Source organism: Zerene cesonia, chromosome 14, assembly GCF_012273895.1.
Source record: "Zerene cesonia ecotype Mississippi chromosome 14, Zerene_cesonia_1.1, whole genome shotgun sequence".
NCBI classification, from domain to species: domain Eukaryota; kingdom Metazoa; phylum Arthropoda; class Insecta; order Lepidoptera; family Pieridae; genus Zerene; species Zerene cesonia.
Genome location: NC_052115.1, coordinates 8048698 through 8064790, shown reverse-complemented (window position 1 = coordinate 8064790; position 16093 = coordinate 8048698). Strand labels below are relative to the sequence as shown.

Sequence of the window (16093 nt, the reverse complement as noted above, 5' to 3'; positions counted from 1 at the left end):
TTTATTTTATGTTGTAAAATTTATCTGGAGTTACAAGGTAAGTTACAGTTTGAGTTATTTTTATTAGATACTAGCTGCGCCCCGCGGTTTCACCCGCGTAAGTCCGTATCCCGTAGGAATATCGGAATGAAAAGTTGCCTATATGTTATTCCAGTTATCCAGCTGTCTACATACCGAATTTTATTGCAATTGGTTCAGTAGTTTTTACGTGAAAGAGTAACAAACATCCATACATCCATACTTACAAACTTTCGCATTTATAATATTAATAGGAAGTAGCTGCAACCCGCAGCGTCACCCGCGTCACCCAACCACTACCAAACCATATTTTATACAGACGCTATAAGCTGTACTCGCGTGAAAGTGTAACCAACATCCATACTTACAAACTGTCGCGTTCATAATATTAGTAGGATGCGTTTTATTTATTCGTCTTATATATTTCGTTAGTGTTTAGTTTATGGGATCGAAGCATATTTATTTTTAAAATGGACGGAGCCACAGGTGCTGGTTCGAATTGCCTACTTTAAATTCCTGCGATTTAAAAAATTATGTTAGAAATTGCATTCCTTCTTTTTTGTGTATTTTTTATCCGCGAAGGAAATCACTTTGATAGATATTCCTTAGTTTAATTTATTATATTAGACCTGTATGTAATTTAGTAGCATTTTCATATCGCGGCTTCGCACGCATTAAATTCGGAGCAGTTTAAGAGATGTTATTATGCATATAACCATCATTTATCTTGAATCACTCTGTCTAGTAAAAAATCCATCAAAATTCGTTGTGTAGTTTTAAAGATCTAGCATACATACCTACATGGGACCAGACGAGAGGTGTGACTTTGCTTTATACTATGTTGTGATGATTTAAAAAACTCGGATATGGTATTTTAATGACATATGGTAGTGGCTAAAAGACATGATCAGTCATTATTATCATCGAATAAAAAATGGGAATCAGTAATACGCTCGTATCAGCAATTTCGTAGATTGGCAGTGTCATTCATATAAACGAACGTTACGTTTCTAAATTATGCTGTTATTTATCCTACTTCCTATCCTACTAATATTATAAATGCGAAAGTTTGTAAGGATGTGTGTGTGTGTTTGTAGCTCTTTAACGCAAAAACTATTGAGCCGATTGCAAAGAAATTTGGTACGTAGATAGCTGGACAACTGGAATAACATATAGGCATTTTTTTATCCCCACATTCCTACGGGATATGGCCTCACTCGGGTGAAACCGCGGCGCGCAGCTTGTATCAAGATAAAGAATTAATTTTATTGCAATATCACTTCATCCAATAATGTGATTAGGTTGTAGATAATTCAAATTTTGTATTATCTGGAATTGGCTCGTTAGTTTGTCGTGTTAGTTCTCACGAACGGCTCAACATATTTTATGATTTTCTTGCATGTTTCGCTTTTATTAGGGTAATAGCTTACAAAATGAGCCGGGTAGGGAGTAACAATATAAATACCTACACATAAAAAATTATTCATTGATAAACATGCAATTCTAAGGTTAGGTCTCGAAATGTAACCCAGTTTATGCGCTAACGCCATATATGGATAAACACTAAGATCTAGATTAAGAACTGCTTGTTTATCTGACGGCCTTTGTGTATGGTGATACCTACATAGCCAAACAAGCTTTTATATTTTTTGTTCAATGAAAGGTCTCTAATACTTCCTTAGGAGTCTATAGGATTATATTGATACTTAATTTTTTTTTATAATTACTCAATCATCACAAGTCGCTACTGAATCCATAACATACATGAGTGCTTCTTAAATAAATTTAGTTCAATTAATAATCGCTGAAGTTTGACTTAAAGTTCAACGTTCTGGAACACCTAAACAATCTACCTATCTAGATGGCGTATGATGTACTCTTATAAGTAAAGTAGAAGTAAGGTAACCCTTATATCCCTGTGAAACAAGTATAGGCTGATAATGATGATGATTACGTGTTAGGATAGTTGAAAGCTCTTTAATATGTTAATCATATCGACACAATAGAGCTGAATGTGCGACACGCTCGAGTGAACAGTGGGATTTCAAAATAAAGAGGCTTAAGACGTTTGACGGCTCGCCTGTTGTTCAATGTTGGCGGTTACGTGTGGCACAGGTCATGGACTTGGGTGGATTTCTCTGTGGGCAGCTACTGCAATTATAGATTCTTTTTCTTTCAAGATTCTTTGGTGTGGGATAAGCCCGAAAGGAATTTCGTTGCTTTGTGTATTATCAGATTGAAGCGAAAATTGCTTATATTTGGACAGTAAGTTATCGGTACCAGTTCCACGATATCATGTCTTTTTTATTGAATAAGAACAAAGGCAAAAGGACATTCTTATGGAGTCTGTATTTAAGGTAAAAAAGAGCATTTTTGTAAGTGGAGTATTAATAGTAATATTTTCAATTTTCTCATAGAATTTTATAGAGAACTAGCTGACCCGCAAACGCTGTTCTGCCTTACTCTTATCATTTAGGGGTATGAAAAATAGATGTTGGCCGATTCTCATAGATACCGGATAAGCACAAAAAATTTCATAAAAATAGGTCAAGCCGTTTCGGAGGAGTATGGCAACGAAAACTGTGACACGAGAATTTTATTATAGAGAATATCACAGCACATCGCAAGTAACAATCCTTATAATTTAAGTGCTGACCAGCATAGTTTGTAAAGATATCTGTAATTTGTTTTTCAAGTTTAAACATATTCGTATAGTTTTATACCTTACCTAGTCCACGAGTTCACGAAGAATCCGCTGTACATATGATGTCATGCTCAATGCTCATTATTTTTGGACCACGACACTGTGTTAGCACAATTTAGCATTGTGCCTCTGTGTCATTCCATTCGGCTGACTGTCCTTACTTGTGCATAATTTTATGTACACTTCTTGTGTGTTTAAAAGAAGCGGTAATTTGTAGTAGTTGTTGGCTTTATTTGTAATCATATTTCTGTTTAAATATCTATTTTTTGTATCTTGTAAATGCTAAAAATATATTGGTTGAATTTTCTATCAATGAAACATTCTCACTTACTCTTGATGCTTTTAATGTGTCTTCGAGTTTAATAATGCTTAAACCCATTATGAAAATAATTCTACGTCTTCTTTTCATCTTTGATATTTTCTGTCTCAATCTAACTCTTATTGTGACCTTTATTATATAATTTCCTTTTCCAACCCATCGTTGCTTATGAGATTGTTAAATCTTTTCCAATCTGTTTCATTCAGATTTAAAATATGTCTGTAGTCAAATTCATTCAGAATAACAGACTTCGAAGTTTTGGTATTTATGTTAGAATTGTCTCAAATAAAAACAATGACATCCTAATCGGTTCACCCAGTTGAAAGTCCTAAGGTAACAAACATAAAAAATACAGTCGATTACAGAAGTTCTTTCTTTTTTACGAAGTCGGTTGTAAAACTTATTTCAACTGTAGCCTTCGAAACGGTGATCGCATGCAGATACGGATAACTTGATATGAGTTATGTATTTTTTTATTTGTAATTCCTATAAATAATATAGAAAATATCGTTTAAATTATATAATCGTCAAAATGCATGAACACAGTTACGCTAGCTATCTTACCTTACCGCGGTTCTTACTGCGAAAGTCAGATCACATACAAATGAACATGCAAATTTTCTCATTTTCTCTCGAACTCTTGAGATACTCAGGTAGTGGGATCGGCTCGGAGAATATGTTTTTGCTGAACTGTCATGTACGACTTGGTCGAGTGGCAAATAGAAATACTACAGCAGAGACAATGTTTGTAGAAAAACAATAGACAAATTTCGATATAAAATAACACATGTTCGTTCAGTTGCGATATTGGTTTATAGTTTCTGGTGAAATTCATTAAACCATAAAATACTAGTTATAGAATTTGTATAACATACATTGTTACACGTAATAACATTATATTTATTCAAATGATATAGTGAAAAAAAGAACATTGATAAAAAAAAGGTCTTATCAATAGAATAAACTACACTCACGTGCTCTTATACAATTTAAATAAGGAATTTATTTAATCCTGGCGATCCTAATCAGGATAATAAGATACATTCATGAAAATATTGTAAAGTCTCCCATCCTTGATAAGTGTACAAAGTTTGAATATAATCTGTCAGTGTACAGTGGGTCAAAATCGAGTTTAAAGGAGTTGGTTATATATATATATACAAATATACAGGTGAAGCTAATAAAAGCGAGTCATTAATACTTAAGTTTTTAACTATAATAAATACTTCGGTCCTCGTGTTTTCGCTTGATGATTGCTGCGTAGGCGCCTCGTGTAATAATCGGTGCCATGTACAATGCTGATGGGGCGGTTTACTAGGGATGACTATATACAACAACAGTAATAGCGGTTTGTTGGTATTTGCATTCTGCTTCTGCGAGTACCTTGATGAATATTTCGTTTACGTGATAAACAATATAATAATAAATAAGAATATTGATCAGAACTTCACTTATATACAGTCAGTAACTGCCTGTGAAATGTTTATTTCAATGCCAACAAACGATTCGGTGGCAACTCAGTATGCAGCACATGAATTTCAATTGATATCAGAAGAAAGCTGACAAATGGATGGCCTGTTCCTAGGGTTGGGCGCATCAATACGAAATTGTCCGTAGCCAAGTTTATCGATGCGCTAGTTAACATTCTGGGCCCTGCTGGTGTTCATGACTCAATCAAGTATAACATGCAGTTGGCAGTTATTCAAAGGGCGATAGTAAATCGATTAGGTGACGCAAGCGGTGTGTGCAGCATTGTTAAGTTGACGCTGGTCGACTTAATGGGGCCGTTCGGCTGAAGGACCGCCTGCACATTCGCGATTGCATTGTTTGGCCTGGTTAGTGAGGATTTCAAGAATTGAAAATATGTTTCGCATATTTCCTGTTTAATTAAAGGCAGAAAGCATATAGCAGCGTATTAAGCAATTTATTGCATAATTTATGTAAAATTTGGAAAATTAGTGACTCTGCTAAATCAATGTTTTTATTGTTTATAGATGAGGAGATTGTTGGAATGTAACTTCTGCAGGAATGGAAATGTTTTTGTAATAGGGTGAGGATTTCAGAATTGTGCATTAGACGGAAGGATTGCTAGTCTTGAATGTAAGTTGATTTGAGTTGGTTATCCGGCCCTTGGCTAATACGGAGCTTTCTCTAAATATGGATACATATTTGATTGACGTGACTAATTGTTGACATAGTACATTAACTTCTTAATATGTTACTTGTCAAAAGCTTTCAATGGGACGCGCAATCTAATGAGCTGATCGAGGAAGAAAAGGAAACATATACCATCCTGTACAATGACCAAAACCAAACAAAACTAGAACAATACAAGACGCACGCACCGGTAAATGCTTTTACATAACACATAGTTGACTCAAATCTCCAGAGGTTAAGTGTAACACAAGATGGTCATTTGTTTGACATGTTGAATTAGCATGAGAACGGTAGGAAGGACAGTTAACGGTACCATGGGTTTACTCGTCTTTTGTGATCTTGGTGATTTGGTACGATTGGTTAGGCTTTTGTCTTTGGATGGATGGGTTTTAGTCAAATAAGTACGAACAGGTACAGGTACTGGGTGAAAGCTTTCTTCCATTGTTAATACTATTGGCTAGAAATTGCTTTTTTTTAATCAGCGTGGTTTTATTTTAACGGTCTAGGAAGGCGAAAGGTACTTGCCGTATTGGTATTGGTTATAATTATCAATTAATGATGGTTTTATAAAGTCCCATGAACGTTCCAAGGTCTATTAACTTCTATTCAAAATGGCAAAATATTCCATTCTATTTTAAACATCTATTTACAGGATTTTTTTGTTTACCGGATTGCTTTTAGTGAACGTTACATTTTTCTTAATAGACTGGGAGAGTTCTCGGATCTGTCGTAAAAAAACACTCGCTACGTGGAGCCAATTAGTTGGAAATCTTTTCATTCATTGGTCGTTTGGGTCTACGCTACAATAGTCTGATAATATTTCTCTACATAGTACAAGCCATCAATTTCAATGCAATAAACATTTACCGACAAATATAGATTCGGCTTGATTCAGATGTGTTGCTTTTACCATTAAAACTAAGAAGACCAGTAGCAAACATATTGATACTTAAGCTGTAAGTCTTAACACTTGCGTGTTGTAACGAGCGCGACCAATCTTGATCGTTGACATTGGTAACGACCCACATTGCCGGCCTAGACACACATGACTCAAATAGACACTCCCGCGCATCACTCTAAATAGATGACGTTATGTAATGTTGTTGTTTCAATTGTGACCTCTTTTCCTTAGTGCAGTAGGGGTGAAAGTCCTCTGAGGCTGTGAAGGAAATTATGTTAAATGGTAATAATAGAGGGGACATGTTACTTGAATGTTTTATATATTTCATTACTTCAATGAATACAAATGCTAATTAATTTATTTATTAATACATTCTATGTTGTATAAAGATGGAGTTTTTTTTGTATAGGGTTGTTTTTAGCAATGTTAGTTGTCCTCAACGTGTTTCAATATAATTATTTTCATTCAAGTATTGAAGTTATTAAATGTAAAATGACCGACCGAACGATAAATAAATAGAAATAAATATAAAATGTTACCCAAATTTTATTTCTGATCTAAAACCTCAAAAAAATATCGCTCAGTCCGACATTCGAATCACACATCTTCTCATTTGTATTCGAAAATGAAAACCACTCACCAATGTGTCTGCTAGCGCTTGTATAAGCAGGGTTGAAGTGAATGCTGAAACACAAATATTGTTTTGAATGTTTCAAGCCGCGTACTAATGGAGTCTCTCGGGCTCGTCCAAACAGATCCGCATATCACTGATGCTTCTTCGAATTATGCAAATGTTAGATCGGGTGCGGGCAAGCCCGCGACTTATCAGGAGGCAGAATAATAAATATACATTAAAAAAAATAAAAACACGCTTTAGTAATAGTATATTCCAAATTATATATTTGGCTCTTAGAGTATACGGAAATTGTTTAATGACGACCCCAATCAGGATAATAAAATAAACTCATGAAATAATTGTATTGTCACCGATTCTTGATAAGTGTACAAAGTATGAATTAAATCTGAGCGTTTAAAGTGCGGCTAAATTTACTGTATAGGAGTCGGTTGCAAAGAAACATACTGAAGCTTATAAAGGCGTGTTAAAAATACATAACATTGGTATGACGTGTTGACAAAATGGGTAGGCGCGTGTATAATTATGTAGCTCATAATTTGTTAGCTATGTGTTTTTAACTGAGGAAGCACTGCGTAACAATAGATCCAGACTTCCAACTTAATCGCTCTTGTGGCCTTTGCCAGGTAGGTAATAAAAATAATATTTTTGTTTAAATATATAATACGATAAAAATAAATGAACCATAAACTGATCTAACCGATTCATTTATCTTTAATAAATTTCGTGTGCTGTATATTATAAGTATCTTTATAAAAACACTTTTATAAGGCATTACAAATACGAGATTTTCAAAATTAGCATTATAAGCGACTGACGTTTTGCGACTAAAAGTAGCAAACCGGTCGCGCGTCTGCGCAGCTCCCGAAACCGGAAAGCATGAAACCGCGACGTCGTAAACAGCTACCGGTGTTTATTAATCTGATTCAGTTCGATCTTCGTCATTTCGACCGGCGCGCGTAAAAAATAAGCGTATAATCTTTTGAATACGGATTATACGATCGCCCGTTTGCAACCGTCTATAGTTATTTAAATTGTTATATGGATAAATCAAAAGTAAAGGTACGTACTAAAAAAGTGAAAATATCGCTAAGTATAACTGATATGTTTATGAGCCGTGTTAACTCAGCTCAATTTTGCCAACTCAATTTTTATAAGAGATTAGTATGAATAAAATTGTATGAATTTATCACTTCCACATTTGAACGTGAGCAAAATTTTCTTTTTTTATACATTCGTTTCGATTTTCTTTAAAACCGGTGCGGTGAGTTTATTTAACTAGTAATACGCCATTTTGTTTGCAGTAAAAATATGCATCTCCTATCATATTTTTTATCACATTAGAAAACATAATTATTACACACTAGCTGCGCCCCGCGGTTTCACCCGCGAAATCTGTATCCCGTGGGAATATCGGAATAAAAAGTTGCTTATATGTTATTCCAGTTGTCCAGCTGTCTACGTACCAAATTTCATTGCAATCGGTTCAGTAGTTTTTGCGTGAAAGAGCAACAAACTCACACACATCCTTACAAACTTTCGCATTTATAATATTATTGGGACTAGTAGGATGTTTGCCATTTGTTTTTTTTTTTGTGTGTATATTGTATTTATGTCGCATCGTGTGTTCAATTTACGGCGACATAGACTACTTTTTTAAAACCCATGTTCATGATATATAAAAACCTGCAGAAAAAAAGTATGTGTATATTTAAAATCCTTAAATTTTTTACTATATACAATTTCTACACAGATTGCGTACTGATTGGTAGTCAGATTATGGTATTTAACTACTATTATAATAAAAGAAATGCAATTAAGAAGACATTTTTGAAATTTGAATGTAACTGCATAATATATAATCTACCACTCATCAATTAGGCCAACGTTCAATAACCATAAACTTTCTATATATTATACCTGTACTTTTCGGCTACACCTGGGTAGACTTATTCATTTTTAAGATTTCCGAATGTCCTAAAAGTTATATTTTTGTATATTTTTTTTTCATACAATTTTCATACATAAATTATTCATATAATATGTTTTATACTTTCTATTACAGCCGCCACCAATCCCAGGGATGCGCCCACCGCTGGGCTCCCCCGGCGGGCCGGTGACAGCACCAAAATCGTCTATGGGTTTCGTCATGCCCATCTACACTATATGCATCATAGTTTTCTTCGTGTATACGCTTAGTAAGGTGAGTACTTTTTTATATAAGCGGGAAACTGAACTGGTGGTTCGCCTGATTGTAAGCGATCACCATCGTCATAAACATTCGCAGATGTAGTGCCACTGCGACATACATTACAAAATGCAACCTTTCGAACTTATATCCTACTAGCTGTTCGCCCCGGCTTCGCCCGTGGTACATATGCAGCCTATGTCACTCGGTGGAGTTGCAGCTTTCCAATTGTGGTTTTTGCGTGAAATATACAAAGATACAAAAATACAAAAGGTTCCTCTTTATAACACGTGTTTAAATTCCCGAAATCAAAATCAAACCAGCAATCCAGGAATAGACTTGAAGATACCTAAACTAGGATATGTCATTAAATCGGCACACTCCTTGCAGATATTATTCAAACGCACGGGCGTACCCTACGACCCTGTGACTCCGGACCCTCAGTTCAGGCGACGAGTGTTCCGTGATGATTCCAGGACTACTCCAGATAAAATTGGTGAGTTGTTACTTAATACGTTACTTAATCGTTTAATAACGAACATGACACGTGAAATTATGATAATAAATTGGGAGTGTTTTAATGAGAGAATTGCCGTCAATCCAGATATAAATAAACTAGCTGCGCTCTGCGGTTTCACCCGCGTAAGTCCGTATCCCGTAGGAATATCGGGATAAAAAGTTGCCTATATGTTATTCCAGTTGTCCAGCTATCCTTACAAACTTTCGCATTTATAATATTAGTAGGATATTATTGTTTACAGTTTTTAAATTAGATGATCATGAATAATTTCCTACCATTTATAATTTATATCAATCAAGAGATTAGCTCCTCTTTTTTTATGTGTATGACTGTATTTAGTAATTAGTATTAGTTATGTTGCTTGGAGAAAAAGTATGATTGGATATAAGTACATATACTCTTAATCCTAAATAAAATTCAATATTATCCGGGGACTATGCGCCATTTTTAACGGTACTTCTAATTATTAGCATATTAGAACGAAATTTAGATTCCGCGTATTGTATACTTAAATAGTTTATTTCTGCCAATCAGTATAATTACATTAACCCGATCATTCTCGTTAACATGCATACAGGACACAAGGAAGCCGACACGAGTGAGTATCACGTTATATGTAATATTTTTATGACGAGTGACGTAAACAGGATGTACACGATCGTCGGAATAGTTAATTAGTTTGCTGGAAGTTGATTAATGTAGACCCATTTAATGAAGCCATTAATGATATAGTTGTTATCGGACTTCTTAAATGTGAGCTTAATCGCGGCCATGTTTATATTCTAATAATAATGGCAATTACAATATACTGTTGTTTAGTCGACTGTCGTCGCTGATTTTGGAAGGGAATTGCATTTTTATGGCGTAATTTCAAATATTAATGAATTTTAAGTCGTTTTAGCCCTCGATATTCCCTTAGCCTAGATTTGGATATCCATTTAGATTATCCTCACTCTGAGCCCACATTACACACAGCAGATAAGATAATTAAATTCTAACAGTCCCTGGCTATGTAAATTGATTCCCGAAAGTATGGATTGGCTGGTTCCCGAGTAGTGGCGTTATAGCATTTGTGGCAATGTCCAGGGGATGTCGAGATTGCCGCACTGCGAGCGCGTTTAGAGGAGACGGAGCGCGCGATGCAACGTATCGTCGGTCAGCTCGCGCAGCGCGATGCGGTACTTGTGTCCTATTGGCCGCTGAGCGGGGCGACCAATTGAAACGCGTTCCATTTTTGAATAGCGCCATTCTATTGGTTCAATCCGCTTCGTGCTGGAGGTGAAAGTATTCGATGCGGTGGGCCATACGTTCTGACGGGGGAAGCGATAATAAAATAGATTTGGGTTAGGGAAACGTAATGTGATCAATATGATTTATTTTAAAGTTGAATTACAGTTATGGTATAGTAGTAAATAATGTTCCATTTGATGTTTAAGTCAAAATAAATTGTTCAATCGATATTCAATTACTCGTATCTTTCAGCAACGTCGTAAAATGGTTTATATTCGATTTCATCATTTCGCTCCGCAGTTTCATCCTATTTGGTTGTAAATTTGTAACTACGACTCTATTAAAAAGAAATTAGTTCTCTTTATGATGATGAAAATGATGCACATTGCTTAAGCATTATTGGCTGAATATAGCTTGTAAAATTGAATCATCTCTAAATAGATATGTTGCAGTGCGCCAAATTACAACATTGCCCTATTTGCTACTATTAATAGCCATCTGTTATTGTAAATATAAATTAATGGGCCAATCATCGCATCTAATATTTTCATGCTTCAAAATTCGGCAAGGATTCTCTGTCTCTTTTACATTTGATGGGGACAATTGAGACAGTCGATCCAAATGTGGTTAGAAATAATTTGCGTGGTCCTTTCGTTAGTAATTAGGCATTTGATATAGATGCTTGCGGCATGGTGACGGTATTTTTGATGCTTGAAGGACAGAAGGGTGTTGAGAAGGATATTCAGGGAAATACAAAACGTTAAAAATATGCCTTATTGGCAAAAGTTCGAGAGACAATTGACTTTGCCCAAACGTTGTAGGATATTTTAAAACTAATTTGCGCTTTAGAATAAAATATAATAGTTTAAAAAAACTATAAAACACGCTTTAACAAAAATCATATTTTGCAAATTGAAAACTGGAATAATTTTATCAAATTAGTGTATTGTCATCGGTCCTCAATAAATCTACAAAGTTTGAACGAAATCTGGCCGTTTAAAGTGGGTCAAAATCGCGCCCAAAGAAGTCAGTTACAAACAAACAAACATACAAACAAACAAACATACAAACAAACAAACTTACAGGTGAAGCTAATAAAAAGCGTGTAAAAATGGTTGGGTTGTTGAGATGTGCGAACACGATATTTGCTTTTCGTTCCATCGCAAGAGGTGTCCGCGTTTAATGTAAACACGTTACTTATAATTGTAATGCATACGTATTTTTGATAAAAAAAAAAACCGACTAATGTTTCCAAAACCTTCTTCGCCCTTCTGTTTCGTCTTACACAACAACAATGTGTTATGACGATGGCGCATTTGACATCAGCAGTGATAAAATTAGGTATAAATGTATTCGTACCCAATACCAATACCCAAACCAATTAATACGTATGATTCCTTAGTTTTAACCTATTTTATTAGACGCCTGATCAACCCGACTCTATAATGACGTCACGATATTGTTCACACAACAGAAAACCTTTTAACTAGGCTTGAAACCGCAATGGTATATATAATGGTGTATTATGATTAACAAAATTTAATAAACTGGTACAGTCAATAATACAGCTGAATTAGTTCAAACTGCGAGATTGTTTTTTATATAACGAGGAATATTATCTATGACACAAGATGCTAACGAAGATAATTGGAGTATAAAGTAAACTGATGTTTTGGCCGCATTCCAGGATGCAAGCGTGGTCGATCGTCTGTGCGAACTATTTTAGACGCGTCCTTCGCAATTTGTTTGATTATTATAGTTTATTTTTAATGAACAACATTCTGCATTTACGTAATTTGGAGAATCGTTCATAGATTTTCGCAGTGCTTTCAGACCGGATTGCAAAAAAATACGCTAATGCTTTTCACATAAGGTCTATTTTTAAAACATGAACACGCACATTCAACATTACTGTCTGGACATGTTACAACAATTTAAATACATATTAACTGCTTGGATTGTTTCTGTGTTGGGATGAATTATCCTTCCCAAACGAAATAACAAACGCAAGCATAAGCATGGCAACCCAATAAATATGATTGATTTGAATAAGTCGAATGTGAATTCAAATAATTAATGTGAAATGTGCTAATTTTGTCTTATTTTCGTATAATTTCGACTTAACTTGTTTTGATGAAACTACTATGAATATACTTAGAGCGGCCACAGATGTTAAAGGCATACAAGACACTGTTATTTAATCAGGATTTCAAGGAACCTAAAAAAAGAAATACAAGTCTTACCCAAACGTTCCTTATTTATAAAAGTAAAAAGGCTGATATTCAAATTATTGGTCACAGTTGTCACGGCCATATCTGGCCTGGTAGCGGAGGTGCAACAACAGATGGAGGCGAGCCAGCAGAGACAGGTCTTGCATGATGTGCATATGTGTATCGGAAGTTTTGTTTTGTTACCCTCATCGCCATCGATTCGCTTTTCTTTTGCGTTTTAGTGTTTTTGTGATTTGAGTTTTTATCATTTAATATTCAAAGAAAGTTACAATTCATAATTTAAATAGAAAATGTGAATCATGTAAATATTGAATAGCATTGGTCCAAGAATAGTGCCCGAAGCACTCCTTTGTTCATGGTTCTCATTTATTTATAATTCAGTACCTCTCTTTTCTTTTTCTATTATTCTTTACTTCAAGTGATTCATCAACTGTCGCTATATCTCCATTTTATCATTCGATATTGTTTAATCATTTTTTCGTCATTCATTCCGTCTACCATCTGTCTGTTTACCAAGCTACCTCGCCCGAATTAACCCAAACGTCTTAAAGAGATTTATGTAACATTTAACGAAAGCCATCGGGCTTCCTATTGATGTTTTTATTTTCCTTAGCTTGGCTTCAACCTTTGACATTATTATCAGTATCTGCTTGATTTCGGTATAATCGTTTTTGTAGTTATACTTGTGTAGTATTTTAGGTTACTAACTAACTTTGTATCGTGAGAGTTGTAATTGACGTTTTTTACTTGCTTCTCTATATTTTGTTTGAAATGCTTAGTTTAGCAGTAGGTATTAGATAGATTGATAATGCGTTTTTATTAGACATAATTGAGTAAAGTATTATTTATATAACCTGATATATATTTGAGTAGTAATAATTTTCTATGTTCACGCAATAATTTTGGAATGTTACGTTTGCATCTATTTATAATAACTTAATAAAGTGATATTACTAAAATTCCAGGAATCCCAGGATAATCACACCCGCCCGTACACAAATGGAACAATTTTATTAAACTCTGGTCCAGTTCAAATTGTGACCAGTGAGTACCAGGAGCCGAAAGATAATGCAGAATTCGCGAGAAGTAAGGAAAATTTGTCAGAACGTAAGGAAACATTCCCTGCAAATGAATCATCTGACGATAAAGACACGATCCATGATACACACGATCACACAAAACAATCACAAGAACTCACACCTATACACGAAGAAACAAAAGAAATGTCAGAATCCAATGACGTTGATATACAAAACGATATACAACAGCCACAGGATATTACAGACATAGATATGTCTCATTTAGAACAAACACAACCTTCCATAGAGCAACAAGAGTCTTCCACTGAACAAATTGAACATATTGGACAGCAAATCTCACAACAATCCATCCAAAAAGCGGATTCGCCAGTACAAGAACAGTTATCTAATGAACAAGCACACCCTCCATCTCCACCTTCCACAGAAAATAAAGAACCTTTGTCACTACCAAAGGAATCTTCTATAAAGCAAGAAGATACTCCTTCAAACCTAACATCGCATTTACAGGAGAAGGACTTTTCATTAGATGCATGTGTAGACGACATACCACATTCGGAATGTCCCTCACAACAAAAAGAATCCTCGTTAGAACAAGAAGGATCTTTAAATAAGCATGAGGATGAATTACCAGAACCATCGTTACCACAAGATACCTCTTTGATACTTACAGAGGCATCCATAGAGCATGATTTATCCGAATCGCCCATAGAACTCATTGAACTACCTTCAGAACCAAAAGGTTTCGAATCTACGGAAAAAGAATCGTCCGTAGAGCCGATAGAAACTAGTGAAACCAAAGAAATGTCTTCAAATGCGTCTTTAGTAAAACAAAAAGAATCTTCACCGGGACAGATTCCATCTGATTCTAAAGAACCATCTGTTGAAAAAGAATTGACCCCAGATACTAACGCATCTTTGTCAATCCAAAAAGAAACATCCTTAGATCAGGAACCTCTTTTGGAACCAATAGACGTTTCAACTGATGAAATCTCAGTGAAAGATAATGTAGAATCGAAGGACACTTCCCTACCACAAACACGTTTCTCGCCAGAGGAGAAATCCTTAGGAATTAAAGAAGAATCCGATTTAAAAACAGACGACCTTGCAGACACAGAATTTACAAAAGAAGATACACCAGTTACCACTGAAGAAGAATTAGATGATATTTCAGATAAAGAAGACAAAGTAGCAGATACGACTAAAGAAGCAGTGAACACAATTAATGACGAACTAAAAGATTTATCAAAGCCGGTTCAAGAAATTACGCCGCCCAAAAAGCCAGAAAGCATAGATGTAAAACATGACACAATTGTAAAAACCCAAGAATTTCTAAAGGAAGAGAGAGAGGTCGCTACAAAGGATGGTCCAACGACGCCGGAGCTTTTAGCTGAAGCGCTGAAAGAAGATTCTCCTGAAGAAGCCATTGACAACGAGAGCTCTAGTGTTAAAGTAAGTTGACTTGTATGTATTTTTTGATGTATTAAATGGTATCATATTATATATAAAACTATACATAAAACTTGTATATATAAGCTAAAATACATTGAATACTAGTAGATCTAGCTATCGTTCTAGTAGAGTAGGCTTCGAATGCTAAGAATACTATTTAGAGACAAAAACTTTCTGTTTTCACTTTTTAATATGTATTTAACATAAACTCAGCAGCACCCTAATATGTGATGATATTTCAACTTTAAGTTTATTGAGCATATTTTGTCTTTCTCTTGTGGCGGACTTCTTTTCTTTGGAAACATAAATTCAAAAATAATATGATGATATTTAGGTGATGGGTATGGAGGTGACAGCGCACCCGGCGGACGGCAGCGCGTGGCCCGCGCCGCCGCCGCTCGCCAGCCACCCGCCCGCGCCGCAAACGGTGAGGCGGGGCCCACAAGCCACCACCAACTAACCACAAACCGCTAGGCCACTAGCCATTAGCCACTAGCCATTAGCCACAAACCACTTGCCACTAGCCACAGACCACTAGCCACTAGCCACTAACCACTCTAAACTAGCCACAAACAACTATTAAAAATCCCCCAGTATGTTACTATTATATGTTATGTCCTATGATCGAGCTGTGTCAACAATGACATTTTTCGGCTTTTCACAAAATACTTATATTGGTCCTACCAATGTGTCTGATATATC

At 35.4% G+C, this 16093-nt stretch overlaps 1 protein-coding gene across 16 annotated transcripts in view; it reads left to right on the top strand.

Moving 5' to 3' along the window:
- The window catches only part of LOC119831701 (resistance to inhibitors of cholinesterase protein 3), a 34853-nt gene that overhangs the window by 13590 nt on the left and 5170 nt on the right, over positions 1-16093 (top strand). For 5 of the 16 annotated variants that reach the window (XM_038355175.1, XM_038355176.1, XM_038355165.1 and 2 more), the window contains 7 exons: positions 8799-8936; positions 9312-9417; positions 10019-10039; positions 10528-10619; positions 13868-14009; positions 15051-15391; positions 15726-15818. In XM_038355175.1, the coding sequence (XP_038211103.1) occupies positions 8799-8936; positions 9312-9417; positions 10019-10039; positions 10528-10619; positions 13868-14009; positions 15051-15391; positions 15726-15818 (933 nt within the window). Of the gene's footprint in view, positions 1-8798; positions 8937-9311; positions 9418-10018; positions 10040-10527; positions 10620-12971; positions 13040-13867; positions 14010-15050; positions 15392-15725; positions 15819-16093 lie in introns of all 16 variants that reach the window. The other 11 variants (XM_038355161.1, XM_038355164.1, XM_038355170.1 and 8 more) reach the window with 11 other exon arrangements.